The 19,398-nt window shown below is 43.1% G+C and overlaps 2 protein-coding genes across 3 annotated transcripts in view; one reads left to right on the top strand and one right to left on the bottom strand.

Annotated features, from left to right (window-relative positions):
• LRIG1 (leucine rich repeats and immunoglobulin like domains 1) overlaps window positions 1-1,735 on the top strand; it is a 122,738-nt gene extending 121,003 nt beyond the window's left edge. Inside the window, exon 19 of the mRNA XM_060109162.1 lies at window positions 13-1,735. Within this exon, the coding sequence (XP_059965145.1) occupies window positions 13-272 (260 nt within the window). The 3' untranslated portion in view covers window positions 273-1,735. The remainder of the gene's footprint in view (window positions 1-12) is intronic.
• Window positions 1,736-2,621: 886 nt separating this feature from the next.
• Window positions 2,622-19,398, bottom strand: part of SLC25A26 (solute carrier family 25 member 26) — a 144,613-nt gene continuing 127,836 nt past the window's right edge. For both annotated transcript variants that reach the window (XM_060109165.1, XM_060109166.1), the window contains 4 exons: window positions 13,683-13,752; window positions 8,312-8,376; window positions 7,195-7,268; window positions 2,622-3,012 (listed from right to left, as the gene is read on the bottom strand). In XM_060109165.1, coding sequence (XP_059965148.1) covers window positions 2,895-3,012; window positions 7,195-7,268; window positions 8,312-8,376; window positions 13,683-13,752 — 327 coding nt within the window. In that variant the 3' untranslated portion in view covers window positions 2,622-2,894. The remainder of the gene's footprint in view (window positions 3,013-7,194; window positions 7,269-8,311; window positions 8,377-13,682; window positions 13,753-19,398) is intronic.

The following is a 19,398-nucleotide window of genomic DNA, read 5'->3' as shown; positions in this document are numbered from 1 at the left end:
TCTTCCTTCTAGGGGCCTCCTCTTGGACGATAGCACGGTTGTGTGAGCTGGACCCCTTAGACCTGCAGCCTTCGTGTGCATTAACTCCGGGCAAGCCTGAGCTCACAGAAGCTGCCTCGGGCTTTCCTGATGTGCCCAGCGAAGGCCAGCACTTGCTTCTTTCCAATGGACACCTCCCCCAAGCCTGTGACTCCAGTTCTGAGTCCACACCGGCAACGGGACAGCCGCCCGGGAGACGGAGCGCGCCGCTGCTGTTTGCACCCAAAAGCTAGGCTTTGTCTACCTCGGCTCTTGTGGCGTCCATGTCTACAGGAAGGAGAGGTGGGTGAGGGAGCCTGGCGGCTTCAAGCATCACTAATTTGTACATAGTTTTCACCTCCGTGTGGAGCGTCAGCAGTTTGAAGGACTTGGAGCTGAAGCACAGAAATGCAAGAGGCTATTGTGTACAAAAGGCAGAAAAGTATTTGATACCCTTGTACATAAGAGTTTGCAGAGATGGCATATATATTATATATATCTTTTACAGAGGCTATTTTAATCTTTAGTGCATGGTTAACAGAAAAAAAATTGTACAATTTTGACAATATTATTTTTCATACCAGGTTGCTGTTTAATTTTGGAGGGGGGGATAGTTCTGGTGCCTTAATGCATGGATGGAGCTCCTAGGAGCTACAAACCACATTTGTTCACAGGAGTTTTTGGTGGGAGGGAGGGAGGGAAGTGAAGGTCCTTGGCTTGGTATTGCACTTGCGAGGGCAGACCCCCCCCTCGTGTGCTTTACCGTCAGAGACTCTTTTGGCATTGGAAGTACCTTCATGTCAGTATTGCTCATGTGGATGGCCTTGCTGCGACTTCCCCGTAGAGCCCAGAGGGGCAGATGTCATGTTCCTCTGCAGTGATGGACTTCTCGTAGGTTTAAGTTCCTTCTCTAACAAACAAGTGGAATGGAAGAGAGGTTGTTAATCCACCACAAGCAATTGGTTCAAACAATTAAGCACTGCCTTTCTTCTTCCTTCTGTGAAAGGCGAATGTGGTCTTGTCAGTATCCTTTGATGGTCACTTGACGCTTTTTAATAAGATAGATAGATAGAGGCTGCTGGTGTTGGTACCTGTGGATTTTTCAATAGCCATGTTTTAGTTCTGCCGATATAATTAATATTACATCGGCCTTGGGGGAGGAAAAACCGAGTCCCTCCTTTTCAGGGCTAGCAAGTCTTTACTGACAGTGCAGAGCAGGCCTGTCCATTTCCTTCCCTCGCACAGATGGACCCGGGCTTGGACTCTAAGTGATTAGCCCTTGACCTGGGTTCTGGGTATATTTGCACTTTTTTGAGACCTGTTGCTAACCATCTTGTGAGTGCCAATGTGTATTTCAGGAAAAATTACATTGAAACAAGGTCCTTAAAAATCTCAGAAAGCAGAGTTCCTTTGGCCAAAAAGCTGAAGGGAGGTACTGACAGAATGGTTACTTACCTACGTTAAATTTCACTGTCAGATGTCATCACTGTTCCACAAGGTAAGCACAGTTAGAATTTTGTTCTCAACAGTTACCTGATTCTCACTTCCACAAAATATGTGAATTTGCTGCTTCTGAGAGGCAATGTGAAAGAGGAAGTATTACTTACTTTTATGTACAAAGTTATTTATTTATAGAAATTTTGGTACAATGTACATTGAAAAGCAACATGTAAAATATTGAAGTGTCTAACAAATGGCATTGAAGTGTCTTTAATAAAGGTTCATTTATAAAATGTTAAGTGTGTGGCGGGGTTATTTTTCTACCTCCATTAACCAGCATTGCTGCATCCTGTTTAATTAATTCCAGAGATTGCCTTTGTAAGGGAGTCATCCTGCCTGAAGTAAGTACCTCCCCCCTCCACACACCCCCACCCCCGAAAAGGGAAAAACGTTTTTAGTCAAAGCAGAATGGTATGTATATATATATATACCCATTGTTCCAGGGAAAACGTGACACCTCTAGATTCCTGAGATTGCTTTCTGAATTTTTCTGACACCTGGAGCTTATTAGTCGAGCTCCAAAATGGTGACCTTCCCACTTCATCTCTTTGATTTCTAATGTTGAGCTTAAAACTCCAAGCAACAAACCTTAGTGATTAGTTAGGAATGATGAACCCACCCCGTTTCCAAAGTCGGCCCCGGCCCTTTGCTTTGGGTCTGAAGTGGAGAGGAGCCCGGTCAGTGACGGCCCTCCTGCCGCGAAGCCCGCTGGGCCCACCTAGTCATTGGGCTGCGACTGGTTTCTCTCTCACACACCACATGGGCCGCTGGACACTTCTCTGGAAAAGAATACAATTGTTTTTATAGGTGAAATGTGAGGGTAATTAAGACCAGCAGCCTGGTTACCCAGCAAGGATACTGGCTGAGCACCTGTATGTAGTTCGTTCTTTTTACACCAGGCTGTAAGCCGATGCAGTCACAGTTAACCCAGGGGAGAGAAGCCTCCCACACCCCCAGCTTTCTTCCCGAGTCTCCTTCCTTTACTTACTCTAGCCATTCTTTTAAAATCATAAGCATCTCTGCCTTTGGCTGATTCCACTGTCAGGTGGCAGGAAATGAAAGATCAGATACAGATCAAACGAAGGCTCTGAAAGGGCCTGGACTCAGCGTTGCCACACTTGTTTATTAAGAGACTCTGAGAAAATTGTTCAAAGTACCGCTGTGGACATCATTTTCTCTCTGAACTCTGGGAACCAGGCCGATGACGTCATCCTGGCCAGCCTGCAGCACGGAAGATGCGTTCTCCATGTCGTAATCTGAGCAGAACTGGACTTGAGTGCCGCGTTTTGTTGTTTAGATGGCCAAACAGCTGCTCACCGGAGGGGAAACAGTTCTCACAGCAGGACCCTTTCTTGAAAGCAGGGGCCGTCTGTGATTCATGGACTCTCTCTGCCAAGTTCCAACAGAAAGCTGCGAGTCTGGTCATAAGCACCAAGAAAGATGAAACCTCCCAGACTGATGGCTGCCATTCGAGGGAAGACACCTGCAAATAATCTGGGGGGCGGCGGGCGGGGAGAAGGGAGGAGGAAAGATTTTTTAATTTTCTGTGTGTAAAAAAGGTTAAATTCCAACACCCACAGCTTGCTCCACTCAACACACCACGCTCATTAAACCCCACACAGCACTTAGAATGTGTCTGTCTTTCCTTTCAGAATGGCACTAAATTACATTCCCAAGTAGACTTGCTGAAGCTGGAGCCCAGCTGCTTGTTGGCTAAGGTGGCTGAATACAAACAGCTTACTTGTGAGCACCCACAGTTAAGTCCAGCAATTAGTCAAGACACAGTAACTCTGTCCCCACGACAGTTCTGTTAAGACTGTCACACCATTTTTGCTTTCAAGAGATGATGAAATCGACTTTTTTTTATAGAGAAGTCAAAGGGCTGAATCCCAGGGAAGGCTGGAGGGCACCAACCCCCCACCCTCTCCCCGGAAGCCTGAGGCGGGCCCTGGCTGTTGGGGAAGATTTCCCAACGACTCTGCCGCTCCTCCCAGGGACTCACTCCGTCCCATTTTGTCCTTAGGGACCCACAAAGGTGATGCGGCGCAGGGAGTCGAATCTCCACGGATTCCCCATTTCCCCTCTAAGAAAGGCGAGTGGGTTCCAGCTGGGAGGGGAGCAGCACCTCATTACAGGTTCCGTCCCCAAGCACTACAGAGAGCCAGTTACCATCAAAGTTGCAACTTTGGAAGAAGCAAAGAAATGCAAAGTAAAAGAACAATGTTACTGGGGACCTAAAGTGGGTGGTCATTCTTTAAAACCCTCCCAGAGCGATGCACAGGTATTTGTTCAAAGATGGTCATTGTGGTGGTGCTGATAAGAGAAAAACTGCAAAGAATCTGCTCCCTGGTTACAGAGATGCTGCTACAGCTGTGCCGCTGAATAAGGCCGTCCATAGGGACCAACACGGAACGTATACAAAATAGGTTCTAAAAGAAGTCAAGTCCCAAAGCTGTATGTATAATGTGACTGCATGTTGGACAAACACAGCCGAGATGCATCCTCAACTTTCTCTGGGGAGCAAGGGGTATAGGAGACTTCCCTTGCCTGTGTTTCTGTAGCAATTGAACCTTTTTTACCAAGAGTATTACTTGTGTAAGCAGAGAACAAAATTACAAAATCAGAACTAGTGGATTGACCACTAAAAAGACTTAGGGTCGGATCCAGGGACGAAAGCTGAAAATGTGGAGGTTATGCCAGCAGTAGCCTGTGTAGCCTTGAAAGTCTGGGGGACCTCCATGCTCAGCTAAAGGGAGGCGTGGCAAAAAGGGACGGGAAGGAACCCCCGTGGCCTAGTTCACAGCCGCCCGGCCGCCTCCTTTCTGTGTGATGGCCGGGAGAGGCCAGCCTGACCGCCCGGTATGTAGCCCTCAGCACTTCTGAGGAAAACGGACTCAAGAGTGGTTCTAGCGGGCCCACGGTTTAGTTAGCTAACTGAGGATTTAAATCGTCAAGTAAAATACTACACGAAACGAGAACCTCCTTCTCTTGTCTACGTGAAAATTCTATAGAAGACCAAAATACACTTGGAAGGAAAAAAGTCGTTCAGCCCAGCATCATGCAAATTGTTTTTGCATGAGGTGGCCCCTAAGTTACTGCTTTGAGGCCACTGTGTCCTTCTGGCCCGGAAAAGAGATTCATCTCCCTGCCCCCATCCTACAAAGAGAAGTGCTGGAAGTGGGGGTCAGCAGGGGCTGAGCTGTGGAAACCACGCTGGCCACACAACTCTCCCTCCCTGCCTTGTTTCTACAGCCAGTGTCTCCTTCCTCTCCCCGCTGCGAATGAGCTCAGCCGCTCCACGCGAGGAGCAGATGGAAGCAGTTGATGGCTTCACTAGATGACAACTGTCTGTTAACATCGTTGGAGTAATTTGTACAGTGAGGGCCCCAACCAAACGCAGACGCGAAGACTGGAACAGAGCAGGGCTGCATCGGGGACGAGATGACAAACGTCAGGCGCTCAGCAGAGGGCCGGGCACCACTTGGAGGGACACGGGGCAGCAGCGGTGAGGACATAAAGGGCACAGGAGAGGAAAAAAAGGCCAGGTGATGAGCCAAAGAAAGGGAGGAAGGAGCAACGCTGGATAAACAGGCTTCCCACCTGCTTTCAGGCTGTTGGGCTCGGTGAGCGTGCGGTATTTTTATTTCAGAGAAACCAGGTTGCCTGAGGGCACATCTTCCAAATCGGTGCCAGAACGTGGTCACTCCCCGTGTGAACCAACACGGAGAGACCCAAGTGTCACCACTTTAATTTACGCCGAGAGCTCAGCACCAGCCCGTTGCAGGTGGGGAGGCGGCTTGAATCCTCTGTTAAACCCGGCAGGGGTGTTTCCGGGCCACCAGGAACCCACAGGGGCTCCGCACAGAAAACTGACAGAGAAGGCGGCTGGGGAAGCCTAGGACCACTGCTCGGAAGAGCTGCGCACGTTCGCGGGAGGTTTTGTTTGTTTGCTTCTCGTTACGGTTCTCTGGTCCAATTACTTGTTGTCTTTTATCACATTAACAAGAAGCTAATGAACACTGTCATTAGCTGCCTGAAATACTCTGCTAAGGACCACACTGGGCATACTAATGAGAGCCCAAGACTTTAGAAGCTTCTGGAAGATGGGCAAAAATCCAGGTTACCTTTTCAGGGCTGACAGCGGGGACAGGAATAGGCCCTCAGCATGTTGATGACACCCTTCCTCTGCCTGTAATTCTGGCACTGCCTGGTTAGATAACACCCAGTAACACCAACACTGGGACAGGGAAGGTTTAGTTTCAATCATCTACTCAAGGAAATTCCTTGTCCACAAGTTTTTGGGGCCACGGTCCTGCCGACTATGCCATCCCCGAGTATCACCACTTTTTTGAGAAAGGCGGACAGGCTGCAGCTCCACACAGACTCCACAGGGCTAAAGTCAAGGGCTAGCTGTGACCAACAGTTGCCACAGACTCTAATAAGAACTATATCGAAACAAGTAAGAGTGAAATTTAGCAGTCTGACTCTATGACCTAAAACAGCTACTGCATGCAGTACCTCTGTGTGGCCCAGTCACTATTTGAAGCCCTAAGAACCTTTTCCCTGCTACTTCAGAGCTCCTTTTTTCTTTTTTCCTCACACCATTTCACTGTGCAAGGAGGATCCTGTGTCAAAATCAAAGTGCCTCAGCTATGAGCAACCAGATTCCTACTTATTTATAATCTATTAGCCATAAATCACTGACTCAGGACATACAAGCTACCACCCTGCCCTCCAAGGCTCAGTTACTCCTTTCTGGTAAACCCAGCCCCTGTCTCCAAATCCCCTGTCCTTCAGGCAAGCAGCAGCCATTGAGAGCTGGCACATTTATCGAAGCCATCCAACGTAATTACCTGTTTTGAATAGAGGATGGGGCTTGTTAACTCCTGCAAAACACCCTTGCCTGCAGCCTGACCAACCTGCCCCATGTTCCCCAGACTGTCAACGAGCTGCAATAAAACCTGCCAAATGGACACGAAACTAGAGTCAAATCAATGATCGACACCAGCACCGGGACGAGGAGCTGGCACCGCCGTGGCTGTGCTGTTTCACACCTGCCCCGTCACTGGGCTCCCTTCAACCTTCCCCTCCAGGAGGCTGCTGCTTTGCTCTCTCAGCAAAATCCCTGGTAGATGATTCCAGAGAGAATCGTGATCTCATCTACCTGTTACAGATCCCAACCTTTAGACAGGTTTACAAGTTGTAAAAGCAATGCTGAAATAGCACTTTGAAGAGACCTTCGCGGGTGATGCAGAGCAGTGAGCTGCAAGGGAGGTGTCAGGCACTATGCTATGTAAAAAGTGAGAACTATTAAGAGTTAAAAGTGCCCCAAACCACAAATGCTTTCTTCCAACAATGCTTTCCTCGTCACTTGCGTCCTGCCTTACACAACTGGACGCCGGCTTTCTCAGTGCTGCAATCCAGAACCTGGCACAGGCCACAGAGGTGGATGCCATCTAACACTGAGATGGGGATCACCCACTACGACACTGCGTCAACCCGCCTGTGCAATATCATCTCACGTAAGCAACATCAGACGTAACGTTTTGTACGATAAAAGTAAATGATACCCCAACCAGGGCAAGCAAAAGGAAGGGTGGGTGTTCTCCCGATGTTGGGCTAAAGGAGAAGGAGGGTGGACGGCGACGGCGGCGGGGCCTCCCTTCCCAGCCTTACCCCGACAGCCCCCGAGTCCGCCAGACACCATGCAAAGCAGAGAGGACGTTCCCACTTGCAGGGCTGGAGCCGGCCTGGGTGGAAAGACAAAAGAGAAGCCATCACCTCACGGAACTCCCCAACCAACTTACAGCGGGCTCTAGATACCCTCAGATGCACGGCTCCCTACCACCATCCTGTAGGACACAGTTCCAGATAGACTGGGGGGTCTCCCAGGAATCAGGACCTCTGGATCTCACTAGACGAGAAGCCCTCACACTTGAGCCCACAAGCAAGCACTGAGTTGGCCCATTTCCCACCAGAAGTAGCTTGTCTAGGTTCCTTCTCTCACTATAAGCCTATGAGCAGAGCTTAACCCAGATAATTCACATACTACTATTGAACAGGAAAGATACTGAAAGCAGTATTAACTCATCTGAGGATGGGGAATAATCAGTATGAATGGTAATGATTATGAAACTTATCTAAGTGGCTAATGAACACACTTAATCAAGAATGCTGTGTTCAATTTAAAACAGGCTTTGCCCTATCAAGCTACATACTACAATTCTGCCCTTATCTGTTCCACGTTTCCACAAGGGTATGACTTTTTAGTTTTTATTGTTTTGGTCCAGGTATATGTATGCCTTTCCCTGAAGTCTCGGTCCAGCATTTTTAAAAACAATTTTACTTAACGACCTTTTTTAACAATTCTGAAAAATGTCCTAATTCTTCTGGTGAAGGCTTAATAAGCCTTCACTCTTACAGGTTCAGAGGCTCATACTTGCTGCATGGCATGAAGCAGGCCAACACTCTGAGCCTCGGGTCTGTCACCAATAAAAACAGAGATTCTGTGAAAAATCATATCACCAGGCAGAGGCCCTACCAGCCCTCCCTGTTCACATAATACAGGTGAAAATGACTGCAAAAAGGTAAAAGGCTACCCAGACATCAGTCACAGCGATTCCTGTGGATATTGCTTTCTCCAAAGGCAGTTTTGTTAGTGGTTCAACAGGCAGCAAAAGGCTGCTAACTATAGGCGTTATGCCACTTTTGTTCACTTTATATACATGTAAGCCCCAAGTGCTAATAGATACAAGCATCTGTTGTGTCTACATTACATTATTTTACTACTTACCTTTGCCAACATGATTCTGGTTTTTGCCACGTCCAGAGGCGTGGTGACTGCAGCTGCAAATCCACCTGTGCATATAAAAATACCCAACACACAAGTGAGGTCCTGTTTACTGCATTACACGGTATTTTCTCATTTTTATTTTGTAATTAATTCCTCATAACTCTGCCAGAAATACTTCTTTGTCGTTACATCCACCTGATTGATTCAAGAATAGGAAGCACACATGCAAAATCTTTACCCACACACTCCCCTGCTTTGTAGTGATGTCTGACCGCATATAGAAGAGGTGACGGGATGTTTTATACCTGCAAGTAAAAAAACAAGGCCCCACAATGTAGCTTGCTCTTTTGCGAAGCAGCAGACAAACCTGTGTGTGTACATGGGGGTGTGTCATGGTCAGACCCCCACTCGGAGAGGCATGCTGTGCCCCATGAGTCTCAGGGGGGTCCATGCCTTCCATGGGCCCATCTTCTCTAATCTGACTCCAAAATGCTCCTGTGGTTTCTGCTCTGAGGCAAAACTGGCAAAAAGACACAGGTATCAGTGTGGGGATTTTTCATATAAGTGGCTGGTTTCTTATGGTTAAGAGTATAAACGTTTCTGTATTTGCAGGCTTCTGATCAACAGGCCAGTTAGAGTAACAAGATTTCTAAACTCGCTTCCATATATTGTTAGAGTCCGTTTTGATTCAAGCCTGCATTCTTCCTGACTGCTCCTTTCCTAATTTTTCTCTCCTGTCCTCTTTATTTAAATGCCATGACTGCCAAACTGACTTTTTTTTAAATCCACATATTTTAAACGGGTCCATAGCTACAGACCGAGGAACTGGAAGACTACTTTTTTAACAGAAATCACAGTATATGGTACCATTATTTTATTTAATGTGATACAAAGATATATTTTAAACCCCAAAAGGCCCAAAGGAGATAGAAATAATGAGCCCAAGAGGGCTTTCTAAAGATTCAGCTTCCGTGAGCCAGGGTGAAATCGGCAGTTTTCTAAGAGCTGAACAGAACACATGTGTGAAGGATGCTTCAGAAATAGCACACCTCTCCCTCTAAGTTTTGCGGTGTGTGGACAAGGAGGTCATTTGATCTCTGCCCAATATCTTTCTAAAATATGATGCTGAAATAAGATCATTAAACTGAACCTCCTCCATTTGGTAATTTATTATGATGCTGACTTCTTGAGAGATGTACCCAGAATGACACTAATCTTAGGGCTAACGAGTAAAAACCATAAACATGTATCCTGGAGTCCCTTTTATTTTAGCCACCTTTGAGTTATGAATACGTGAAACACTTTCCTCCCAATTCAAAAGGTGTCTGACATTCAGAGACCTGCTAAACTGCAAGTATTTTAAAATTTTGTGGACCCAGTCCTGAAATACTACTCTTACTTTTTTTTAACCACTTACTCTGCCATAAAGGAGGTGGGACTCAGAAGTCATGTGTACCTTGGCTCCAAAAGTAATGCTGTTTCACTACACGATGACTTTGATATATGAATAAGACAAATCCAAATGTATCCAGTTGTTAAAATCCAGAAGTGCATACACGATTTTCCTACTTGAAAATCGTTACAAACTGACCTGAACCAACTAAAAATTGACAAGGACATCATCTGTCCCCTGTCTGACCACTCAGGCTCCCACACGTCACCTGCATTGAAAAGTATTTGTTTTCTACTAAATTTGGATACTGTAAATCGAACTTATTTGGGCCATTAGCAAAAGTTCACCATTTCTTTACTGTAGATGCCTGCCAATATTCTCCCAGTGATTTCTGTTTCATGAAAGTAATAAGAAGAAAAGTTAGACAAAAACGCACATGCTAAAATAGGTCCTACTTTTATTACCACGATGGAAACTTTATTTTATGCAAGTTATTAATAAGTTGATTTAAATGTCTTCAAATATCAAAGACTGCTTTAATTCACAGACCTCACAATGTTTTTTATGAGGCTGTAAGAAGGACTTGTGAAGATCACGTAATAGAATAACTGGTCATGATGGGGAGGGGGCAGGGGAGCTGTATTTTCAGTTAAAATGTAGTTATTTTCTGCATTTTACTTAAGGGAAATGTAAACCGCTGGTAATAAATACAAGGAACATGCTAACATGAGACAGGAAATAATTATTTGGTACAGCGACTGCAGGCTACTTTAGTGCTCAAATCACATGTGAAACAATTTTCCATGGGTTCCACTCGAGTTGGGTTTTCACTGAATGTTAGGCTAACTGCTTTCAAGAACCAGATTCAGGGGAAACTAGACTTTTACAGCGAAACTACATCTCACGTGTCCTCAGGGAAGAAATGCAGGTTCTTCGCCTTCTCCAGACAAAAAAGGGGCCGCCTTCCTACGAGAGTTATGGAGCTGTCACCTCCAACAGCAGCTGTGAATGTGGTGGGAGGAGTAGTGGGCGGCACTGCCACGCACTGTCCGCCCAGGGCCTCCCCTCCCCAGATGAGCCGGGAGCAGGAAAAGCAGCTCCACCGACCAGCTCCAAACAAGCGTCCAGACTTGGACGGCTTCAACAACAGCAACGGCAAAAAACCTGTTTTCGTTTGTGTTTTAAAGACTGCTTCAAGCCCTGTCATTTGTTACCCAAACAATCCTCACACCCTATTCTAGAATTTCAAGCCATGGCAGGAGAGATCTCTCTCTCTCCTTCTCTCTTAGAGAATGTAAGTTAAGTGTTCATTACAGGAAACTAATCAAAGGACATTAGAATAGCAGATATCCCTATAGTAGCAGATGTCATAATTACTAAGACTGAATGATGGTTTTATGTTTGGAAGTTAACTTGAAGTAGGGAAGTTGGAAAAGTCCATTTCCCCATCCCCAATCTAACCCCTGACCAGAAGCCAAGGGAATTTCTGAGCATGACGAGCCATCAACACCTCCAATCTCAAGGGACATTTTTGGATATTTGTGCCAAGTGGTTTATAAAGCAAGCATGGGCACCAAACAGTGCCAAGGATGGCCAGAGAGTGGTTCGTCTACAATGATTTAACCAGGTTAAACTTGGAAAAGCACACAGGGATGAGAAATCAGATTTCTGGTTTATAGGGCAAGTTTTATCACTGCTTCTGTGGCCATGTAAGGCAAAAACATCTGAAAGTACAGCCGGTAAGCATGTCAGATCTTAGTGGCTGCCCAAGATGACTAGTCATTAGTCATTTCTCTATACTGTGCAGTGCACAGTCTTGCAGCAAATTCTTACAGAATGTTGCTTTCTCACAATCTGAAATATTTTCCAATTACGTTCTCTTTCAGAAGGGTTTTAAAAGAGTAACCCTGTTCCTCAGGATCAACATTTGTACCAACTAAAATTTCAAAACAAAAGGGATATAAACAAGAAATCTATTTATTTTACTTTATCTTTTGTTAAATACAGGTAGATGTACTGACAATGGATTTTCTGCAGACCTTGGGCAAATTCCTATCAGAACCTCAGCTGAAAAAATAAGATAATTGTCTTGGAGTAGTTTTTAAATCTACACCCTACTAGAGGTGATGATTATGTATAGTAACTTTATTAATATGTTATTTTTTTCTATGCAATTAAGAATATGAATTACTGTGATGATGACAGCTTTTCATTTCCTGGGTGCTGGTTGTTTTTATTGAAATAAACTCTGTAAACGCAGTTCTAACACACATTATCGCACCTATCCCAGCAACAACCCCTTAACGGAGGGAGGGTTGCTTCTGCATTACAGGTAAGGAAACTGGTGCTCAATAAGGCCCCAAAGTCTCATTCCTTAGTTGGGGATAGAACAGAGGTTTGACAGCTCTATGATTCAGACAGGTCAGCCAGCACTGGATCCTGAAGCTCTGGGTGAATCCCTTCCCTGCCCGGCATCCCAGCTTCCCCACTGTCCCTGGAAGGCAGTGTGGCTTGCTGCACTCCTCATCCTCAGGGGGGCCACCGGAATGGAAAGAGCCTGGCCCACAGGATCCCGCCAAACAGTGGGGGTCTGATACCAAGTTTCTCCCCGGCTCCCACCCCCTGACTAAACTAAGTACTTAGTGCCTATTACACAGCATTATTCAGAAAAAACAATTGTAATGAACGCACATGTCCTTAATAGGAACAATGCATATTTGCAAGTGAATCTTTGAATTAGCTACTTAAGGGAAGGGACCAGAGAATACATATATTTGTTTCAACACTCAGACGTTTTATAGTATGTTAACTCTAAGAACTGGCCTTCCTTATCCAGGATGACTCAACTTCCAGAATGCTCACTTTGTGCCCAGGACCCAGAAGGGAGTCCACAGAAATGCACATTTCTTAGGGACTGGGGAGTAGACTCCTGACCACTGACAAATGAATCAAGACCACGTACCCATTTAACACAGCTAATGACTATGGATTGATCATGTGGAAACAATTACCCGTCATAAGCAATCTGAGCTGGCTTCATATTAGAGGCAAGAGTCTTATTTTGGATTATCAATTCTATAAGTCAGATGGGTCCAATTATTAATTATAAAATGTATGTTTTCTGTTTTCCTAATCACTACAACTAAAAACCCATCCAACGACCATTAAACAAATTGGAAACGAATTATTTCCTACTAAGGTTGGTATCCTAAGCCCGCGTATCTGTCAGTTTACTGGCTTCACATCAAAACCAGCAGTTTACAATTTTCTGGCAAATTTCCATTTCGATTTATTTCAACCATAATTCTCACTCACCTTTATTTGCAACAAAATGTATTTCTCTTTTAGACTGTTACACCTCTCACTTTTTAAATTCTTTCCAGTTTCTGAGATCTCACTAAAACCTCACTGGAAAATGCATATGACCAAGTGATGGATAGACATTGCATAGTGTCACTCTGCTCTTTGTTTAATGTCTAGAAAATGCCCAGATGTTTAGATCTCCATATTTTCTACACCGCGCAGTTTAGCCTTCAGTAAGTTGTGGAGCAGCCTCCGCTCTCCTGACACCAGTTAATCTACGGCGCTGTCAAACATGTCACATGGACCGTGAATCACTGCCTTCTGCAAAAATCGCCTAAACCCCCCCAAGAAGTGCTCAAGGCAGACAGCTGCACCCACAGCCAGTCCCTTCCCACAGAGGCCTTGCTAAATCATCTTTAAGATAATCCAAGGGCCTGAGTGAAGGCTTTAATAAAAAGAAAAAATTTGTCAAAAACAAATTGGCTGTCTTTCAGGCAGACACCTTTTTAGCAGTTTTTTTTTTTCCTAAGACACTCTCTTTTCTCAAACAACTAGTGGGACTCTCTTCTTCCAAACAATCTGGAATTTCTGAAGAATGTTGTTTTTACACAGTTAATATTTTCACATTTTTCTCCCCCTCTTTGGTCTTTCCCAGTATAATATAATCCTTTGCACCTGCAAATGCTCCACAGACTGCTGACTGCCAAGAATCCACCACATGATCCTGCCTCCAGGACCAGAGGGCCTGTGTTTAAGGAGAAAGAAAAATACAAGTTATTAAATATTTGAATTTATCGGAACCTCCCGTGGGTTAGCTCTGGGGATGGGAACTTAAGTGAGAAGCTATTTTGGTGGCATTCCTCACTGATGACATAAGTGATTTTCCCAAGGACTTAACTGCATTCTAAAATAAGTCAAAGAAACGAGGGTGACAGCTATGTTAGAGTGCCCAAAGGAAACCATTTTCAGGGAATATGTGTGATAGTCACACATATATATACACATTTACATACACGTATAAAAATAAAGATATATCTTTAAGACAATGTAACATTTTAAATATTTCCCATATAATTCTAAACATATAAATACCATAATTCACAAATTAGGTCAGAGCAGTGTATACCAAATTCCACAGTTCTTTTTTCAATCTTTACCCATGCTGTACATGTTTGAAGGATGCTAATTCTATTACTGAACCACGTAAAGTTCGTCAAAATGCTTTTTGCCCTGTTTTTGTAATACGTTGAGGATTACACAAATAAATACTCAGGCTGAGTTTCAAACTAGGCAAAATGATGGCAGAGACGTGGTGCCTTGCTTGTTGAGAGTTTATGATTTAGTAGAAAATAAAATACAGTCATATCAAATGGTGAAGAGTACTGAGTCAGGCCCTGGTCTAATCTCTGACGATACATCAAATCCCACAGTCCTCACAACAACCCTGAGAGTTGAGTCCTGTTATTTTCCTTCTTTTACCCAGGCTTTCTAACAGCAGAGCCTGCACTCTTTATTTTTGTTTTTAGCTTTATTGATGTATAACTGATATCCAATAAACTACACGTATTTAAAGTATGTCATTTGGTAACTTTTGATAGACATACATGTGAAATCATCACCATAATTAAGACAGTGAACATATCCATCACCCCAAAAGAGTTTCAGGTCCCTTTGTCATCCCCCTTTCCTGCCCTTCCTTACCAACCCCTAAACAATCTGATCGGTCACTCTACATTCGTTTGCCTTTTCTACAATTTTATATAAATGTAACTATACATTAATTTTTTTAACTCGAATTCTTTCCTTCAGAATTTTTGTATGATTCATTCATGTTAGTGTGGATATCAATGGTTCACCCCCTTTTTAACTGCTAAGTAATATTCCACTGTATCATTATTTGTTTATATACTTGCCTATTGATAGACATTTGGAATTTTTCCAGTTTTTGGCTATTACAAATAAAACTGCTATGAACATTTATATTCATGTTTTCGTATGGACACATGCCTTCATTTCTCTTGAGAAAACACCTAAAAGTGAAATAGCTGGACCACATGGCAGGTATATGGATGTATACTTTATAAGAAACTACCAAATTGTTTTAGAAAGTAGTCGTATTTTACATTTAGACCAGTTCCAGTTTCTTTACATCCTTTCCCACACCTGGTATTGTATTTTAAAAATTTAACCGTTTTAATTGGTATGCAGTAGCATTTCACTGTGGTTTTAATATGTATTTCCCTAATGACTAATGATGCTGAGCTCCTTTTCATGTACTTTTTTACCATCCATAATATATTTTCTTTAGTGAAGTGTCTGTTCAAAAGTTTTGCACGTTTTCATCGGGTTGTCTGTTTTTGTAATTATTGAGTTTTACAGTTCTTTATATATTCTAGCTATAGGTCACCTGCAATTCTTTTCTCCTGATCTGTGGCTTGTCTCTTCATACTCTTAACAGTGTCTATCCAAGAACAGAATATTTAACTTTGATGTCCAAATTAACCTTTTACAGATCTTGCATTTGGTGACTTATCTAAGAAATCTTTACCTAACTCAGACCACAAAGATTTTTCATCTATGTTTTCTTCTGGAAATTTTGTCTTTAAGTTTGATATTTAGATCTTCCATTTTAAGTTGATTTTTATGTATGCTACGAGGTTTGAAGTTCTTTTGTTTTGTTTTTAAACATGGATATGTAATTGTTCCAGCAATTGGAAAGGAATAACCTTTTTGCAATGAACTGCCTTCACACTGTTGTCAATAATCAATTGTCCATATATGTGTGGATTTATTTCTGGACTCTATTTTGCTCTAATCTACAGATCTATCTTGATACCAATTCAATACTTTTTTGACTACTACACCTCTATAATAAATCTTGCATTCAAGTAGTGTTACTTCTCCAACTTCCTTCTTTGTCAAAGTCGTTCAGACTAGTCTAGAGTCTTTTCACTTCCGTAAGAATTTTAGAATCAGCTTATCAATTCCTACAAAACAGCCTGCTAAGATTTTTAAAATTAATTAATTAATTAATATTTATTTTTGGCTGCGTTGGGTCTTTGTTGCTGCGCGTGGGCTTCCTCTAGTTGTGGGGTGACTGGGGGCTACTCTTCATCATGGTGCATGGTGGCACCATGCATTCATTGTGGTGGCTTCTCTTGTCGTGGAGCACAGGCTCTAGACGTGCAGGGTCACTAGTTGTGGCTCATGGGCCCTAGAGCTCAGGTTCAGTAGGTGTGGCTCACGGTCTTAGCTGCTCTGCGGCATGTGGCATCTTCCTAGACCAGGGCTCAAACCCATGTCCCCTGCATTGGCAGGCGGATTCTTAACTACTGCGCCACCAGGGAAGTCCGGCCTGCTGAGATTCTGATTTGAATTGCAATGAATCTATCGATCACTTTGGAGAGAACGGAGATGCTAACGGTAGAGTTTTCTGATCCACAAACATGGTGCATCCCTCCATTTACTTGGGGCTCCATTATTTTCATTCATTCATTTATGGCTGTGTTGGGTCTTTGTTGCTGTGCGTGGGCTTTCTCTAGCTGTGGTAAGCGGGGGCTACTCTTCGTTGCGGTGCACGGGCTTCTCATTGTCATGGCTTCTCTTGTTGTGGAGCATGGGCTTTAGGCACGCAGGCTTCAGTACTTGTGGCACATGGGCTCAGTAGTTGTGGCTTGTGGACTCTAGAGCTCAGGCTCAGTAGTTGTGATGCAAGGGCTTAGTCGCTCCGCAGCATGTGGGATCTTCCCGGGCCAGGGCACAAACCTGTGTTCCCTGCATTGGCAGGTGGATTCTTAACCACTAGGCCACCAGGGAAGCCCTGGGGCTCCATTATTTTCTCTCAACGATGTTTTGCAGTTTTCAGTATATAGGTCTTGCACTTGTATTGTCAATTTTATCCCTAAGTATTTCATATGTTTTGGTGCTACTGTAAATGGTATTGCTTTTTTTTCTCTAAATTTCAGTTTCTGATTACTTAATATGTAGAAATACAATTGACTTTTGCATACTGATCTTGTATTCTGCAACCTTGCTAAATTTATCAGCTCTAGTAGCTTCTTCGGAGATTCCATCAAATTTTCTATATCAGTGATCATCTGTCTGTGAATAAACAGTTTTACTTCTTGCTTTCCAGTTTGGATTACTGCCTTTTATCTATTTATCTTGCCTTACTGCACCGGGTAGGATGTCTAGCATAATGGCAGGTACTGCAGTAAGGATGAAGAATATTAGAAATAAGACCTCTTGAATATATTCATTACAATGGTTAGAATAATATAATGACCTGCTGATGGTGGCATGACATTTTTATGGATGATCAAATATACCACAACTGAAAGAAGAACAGCACACCTAGTACTAATTTTCTACTCTCAATACTTCCCCACCGAAAATACACCTGGAAGGTTGAGTGAGTTGCTACAGAAATGGAGAAGATGCCATGTAAACAAACCAAGGCATGTAGGGCCCTGTTTGTCAACTTTTCTTAAGTCAGTCACCTAACTATGGAAACTACCTAACAAGTTAGATATATAAAAATGTATGGTGTCTGAGGGCTCCAACATTTCCTTCCACCTAACGAATGAGAACAGTTACTTGGAAAGTGTATTTATTAAAATCACTGGACTAAGAGTGCAGCTATCGAAAAGATTTTTGTAACCTTACTTGTGGACGTAGATGAGCTACACAAAAGTTCTATCACAAACAGCTTTCTAAAGATAATCTTGGCATTAAGCAGAGGATCTGGTATTTTCTTCAGTCAATGCTCTAATGTTTGCAAGTATATCTGTGTAGAAAACATTTTTTTCTCCAGAGCTCTTATAAGCACTCAAGACAGCATAAGAGGCAAATTAGTAGAACAGCACCTTTTTACTTCAAAGATGGCAAAATGTGTATTTTATCAGGCTAATGCCAATTTTAACACCATTATTTACTTTGCTGACTTTTTAGAAAAAGGATACAAAACATAAAATAGTCATTCTGGTAATGACTGAAGGTCATCTTCAGTTTCTACTGGTACCTTCAAAGGTTCCAGAGAGCCAAAGTTTACTCCAAACAAACTTAAAATACTACAAATAGTGCTGAGTTTACAAGCAGTAATAAAGAATAATAAGATGTGTACTACATGTCATACAGGAGAAAAAAATCAAAGATACTATGTAACTCATAAATTCAACATTTACTCAATACCTACTAGGATTCAGGCAGTATAAAGTCAAGGGAAAAAAGATAGCAGTCCCCAGGTCTAATATGTGATGGGGGTACAGTGAGGGCAGAAGAGGGTTATAACAGACAGCGACAAAGAAGGCTTCACAGAGGTGCCTGTTGTGATCTAGGAAGGAAAAAAATTGGTTGCCAGGGGAAGTAAAACACTGGATCAAAACAGACTCTGATGGCTGAAGACACAATTTAAAAATAGAATCTCCAAAGATAAGCATATCACCTGGCCAGGACAATTTAGCCTAAAAACATATAAGGAGGGCTTCCCTGGTGGCGCACTGGTTGAGAGTCCGCCTGCTGATGTAGGGGACACGGGTTCGTGCCCCAGTCCGGGAGGGTCCCACGTACCGTGGAGCGGCTAGGCCCGTGAGCCATGGCCGCTGAGCCCGCGCGTCCGGAGCCTGTGCTCCACAGTGGGAGAGGCCACAACAGTGAGAGGCCCACGTACCCCACCCACACACACACACAAAATATATATATATATATATAAGGAAATCATTTTGTATTACAAAAGGATACTAATAAATATCTTAAACAAAAAATCTCTATAACCAAAAGATTTAGATTCAAGTGAGAAACTTCCATGGCAAACACAGAGCGTAAGAGAAGTAACAATTATAACAGCAACCACAATAAACACTTATACAGAACTTACTCAACCACAATAAACACTTATACAGAACTTACTATGCTCCAGGTACCCAACACTTTACATACATTAACTCATGAAATCCTAACCACAATCTTCTAAGGTATGTGCTATCTTATCCTCATTTTACAGACAAGAAAGTTGAGGATCAGAGAAGTAACTTGCCAAAGATTAAACAGGTAGGTACAGAGTATATACATACTTGGACTTAGATCTATAGGTTACAGGTATTTTGACAGCAGACAGAAGGTATTTATAAGACACTTCAATTCCGCATACAGGTAACTTTTACTAGAATGGTATCAGAATATTCAAGTGAATGAACAAACTCTGTCAATGTCCAAAACAACTTGCTTTAAATAATATGGGTTTGTAATTTTTTTTAATAATGAATTGTCTGAATACAGAACTTTGGAAAAAGAATACTGAGACCAAGCTAAAAAGATGAGTGTTGTTTACAAATGATTCATTTGGGGGCAACTTTAAATTCATTAAGCAACAAGGATAATGACAAGAAACCTG

The sequence above is a fragment of the Mesoplodon densirostris genome, chromosome 10, assembly GCF_025265405.1.
Source record: "Mesoplodon densirostris isolate mMesDen1 chromosome 10, mMesDen1 primary haplotype, whole genome shotgun sequence".
NCBI classification, from domain to species: domain Eukaryota; kingdom Metazoa; phylum Chordata; class Mammalia; order Artiodactyla; family Ziphiidae; genus Mesoplodon; species Mesoplodon densirostris.
The sequence above is the reverse complement of the archived record's forward strand: the minus strand, read 5'-3'. Positions and strand labels throughout refer to the sequence as shown.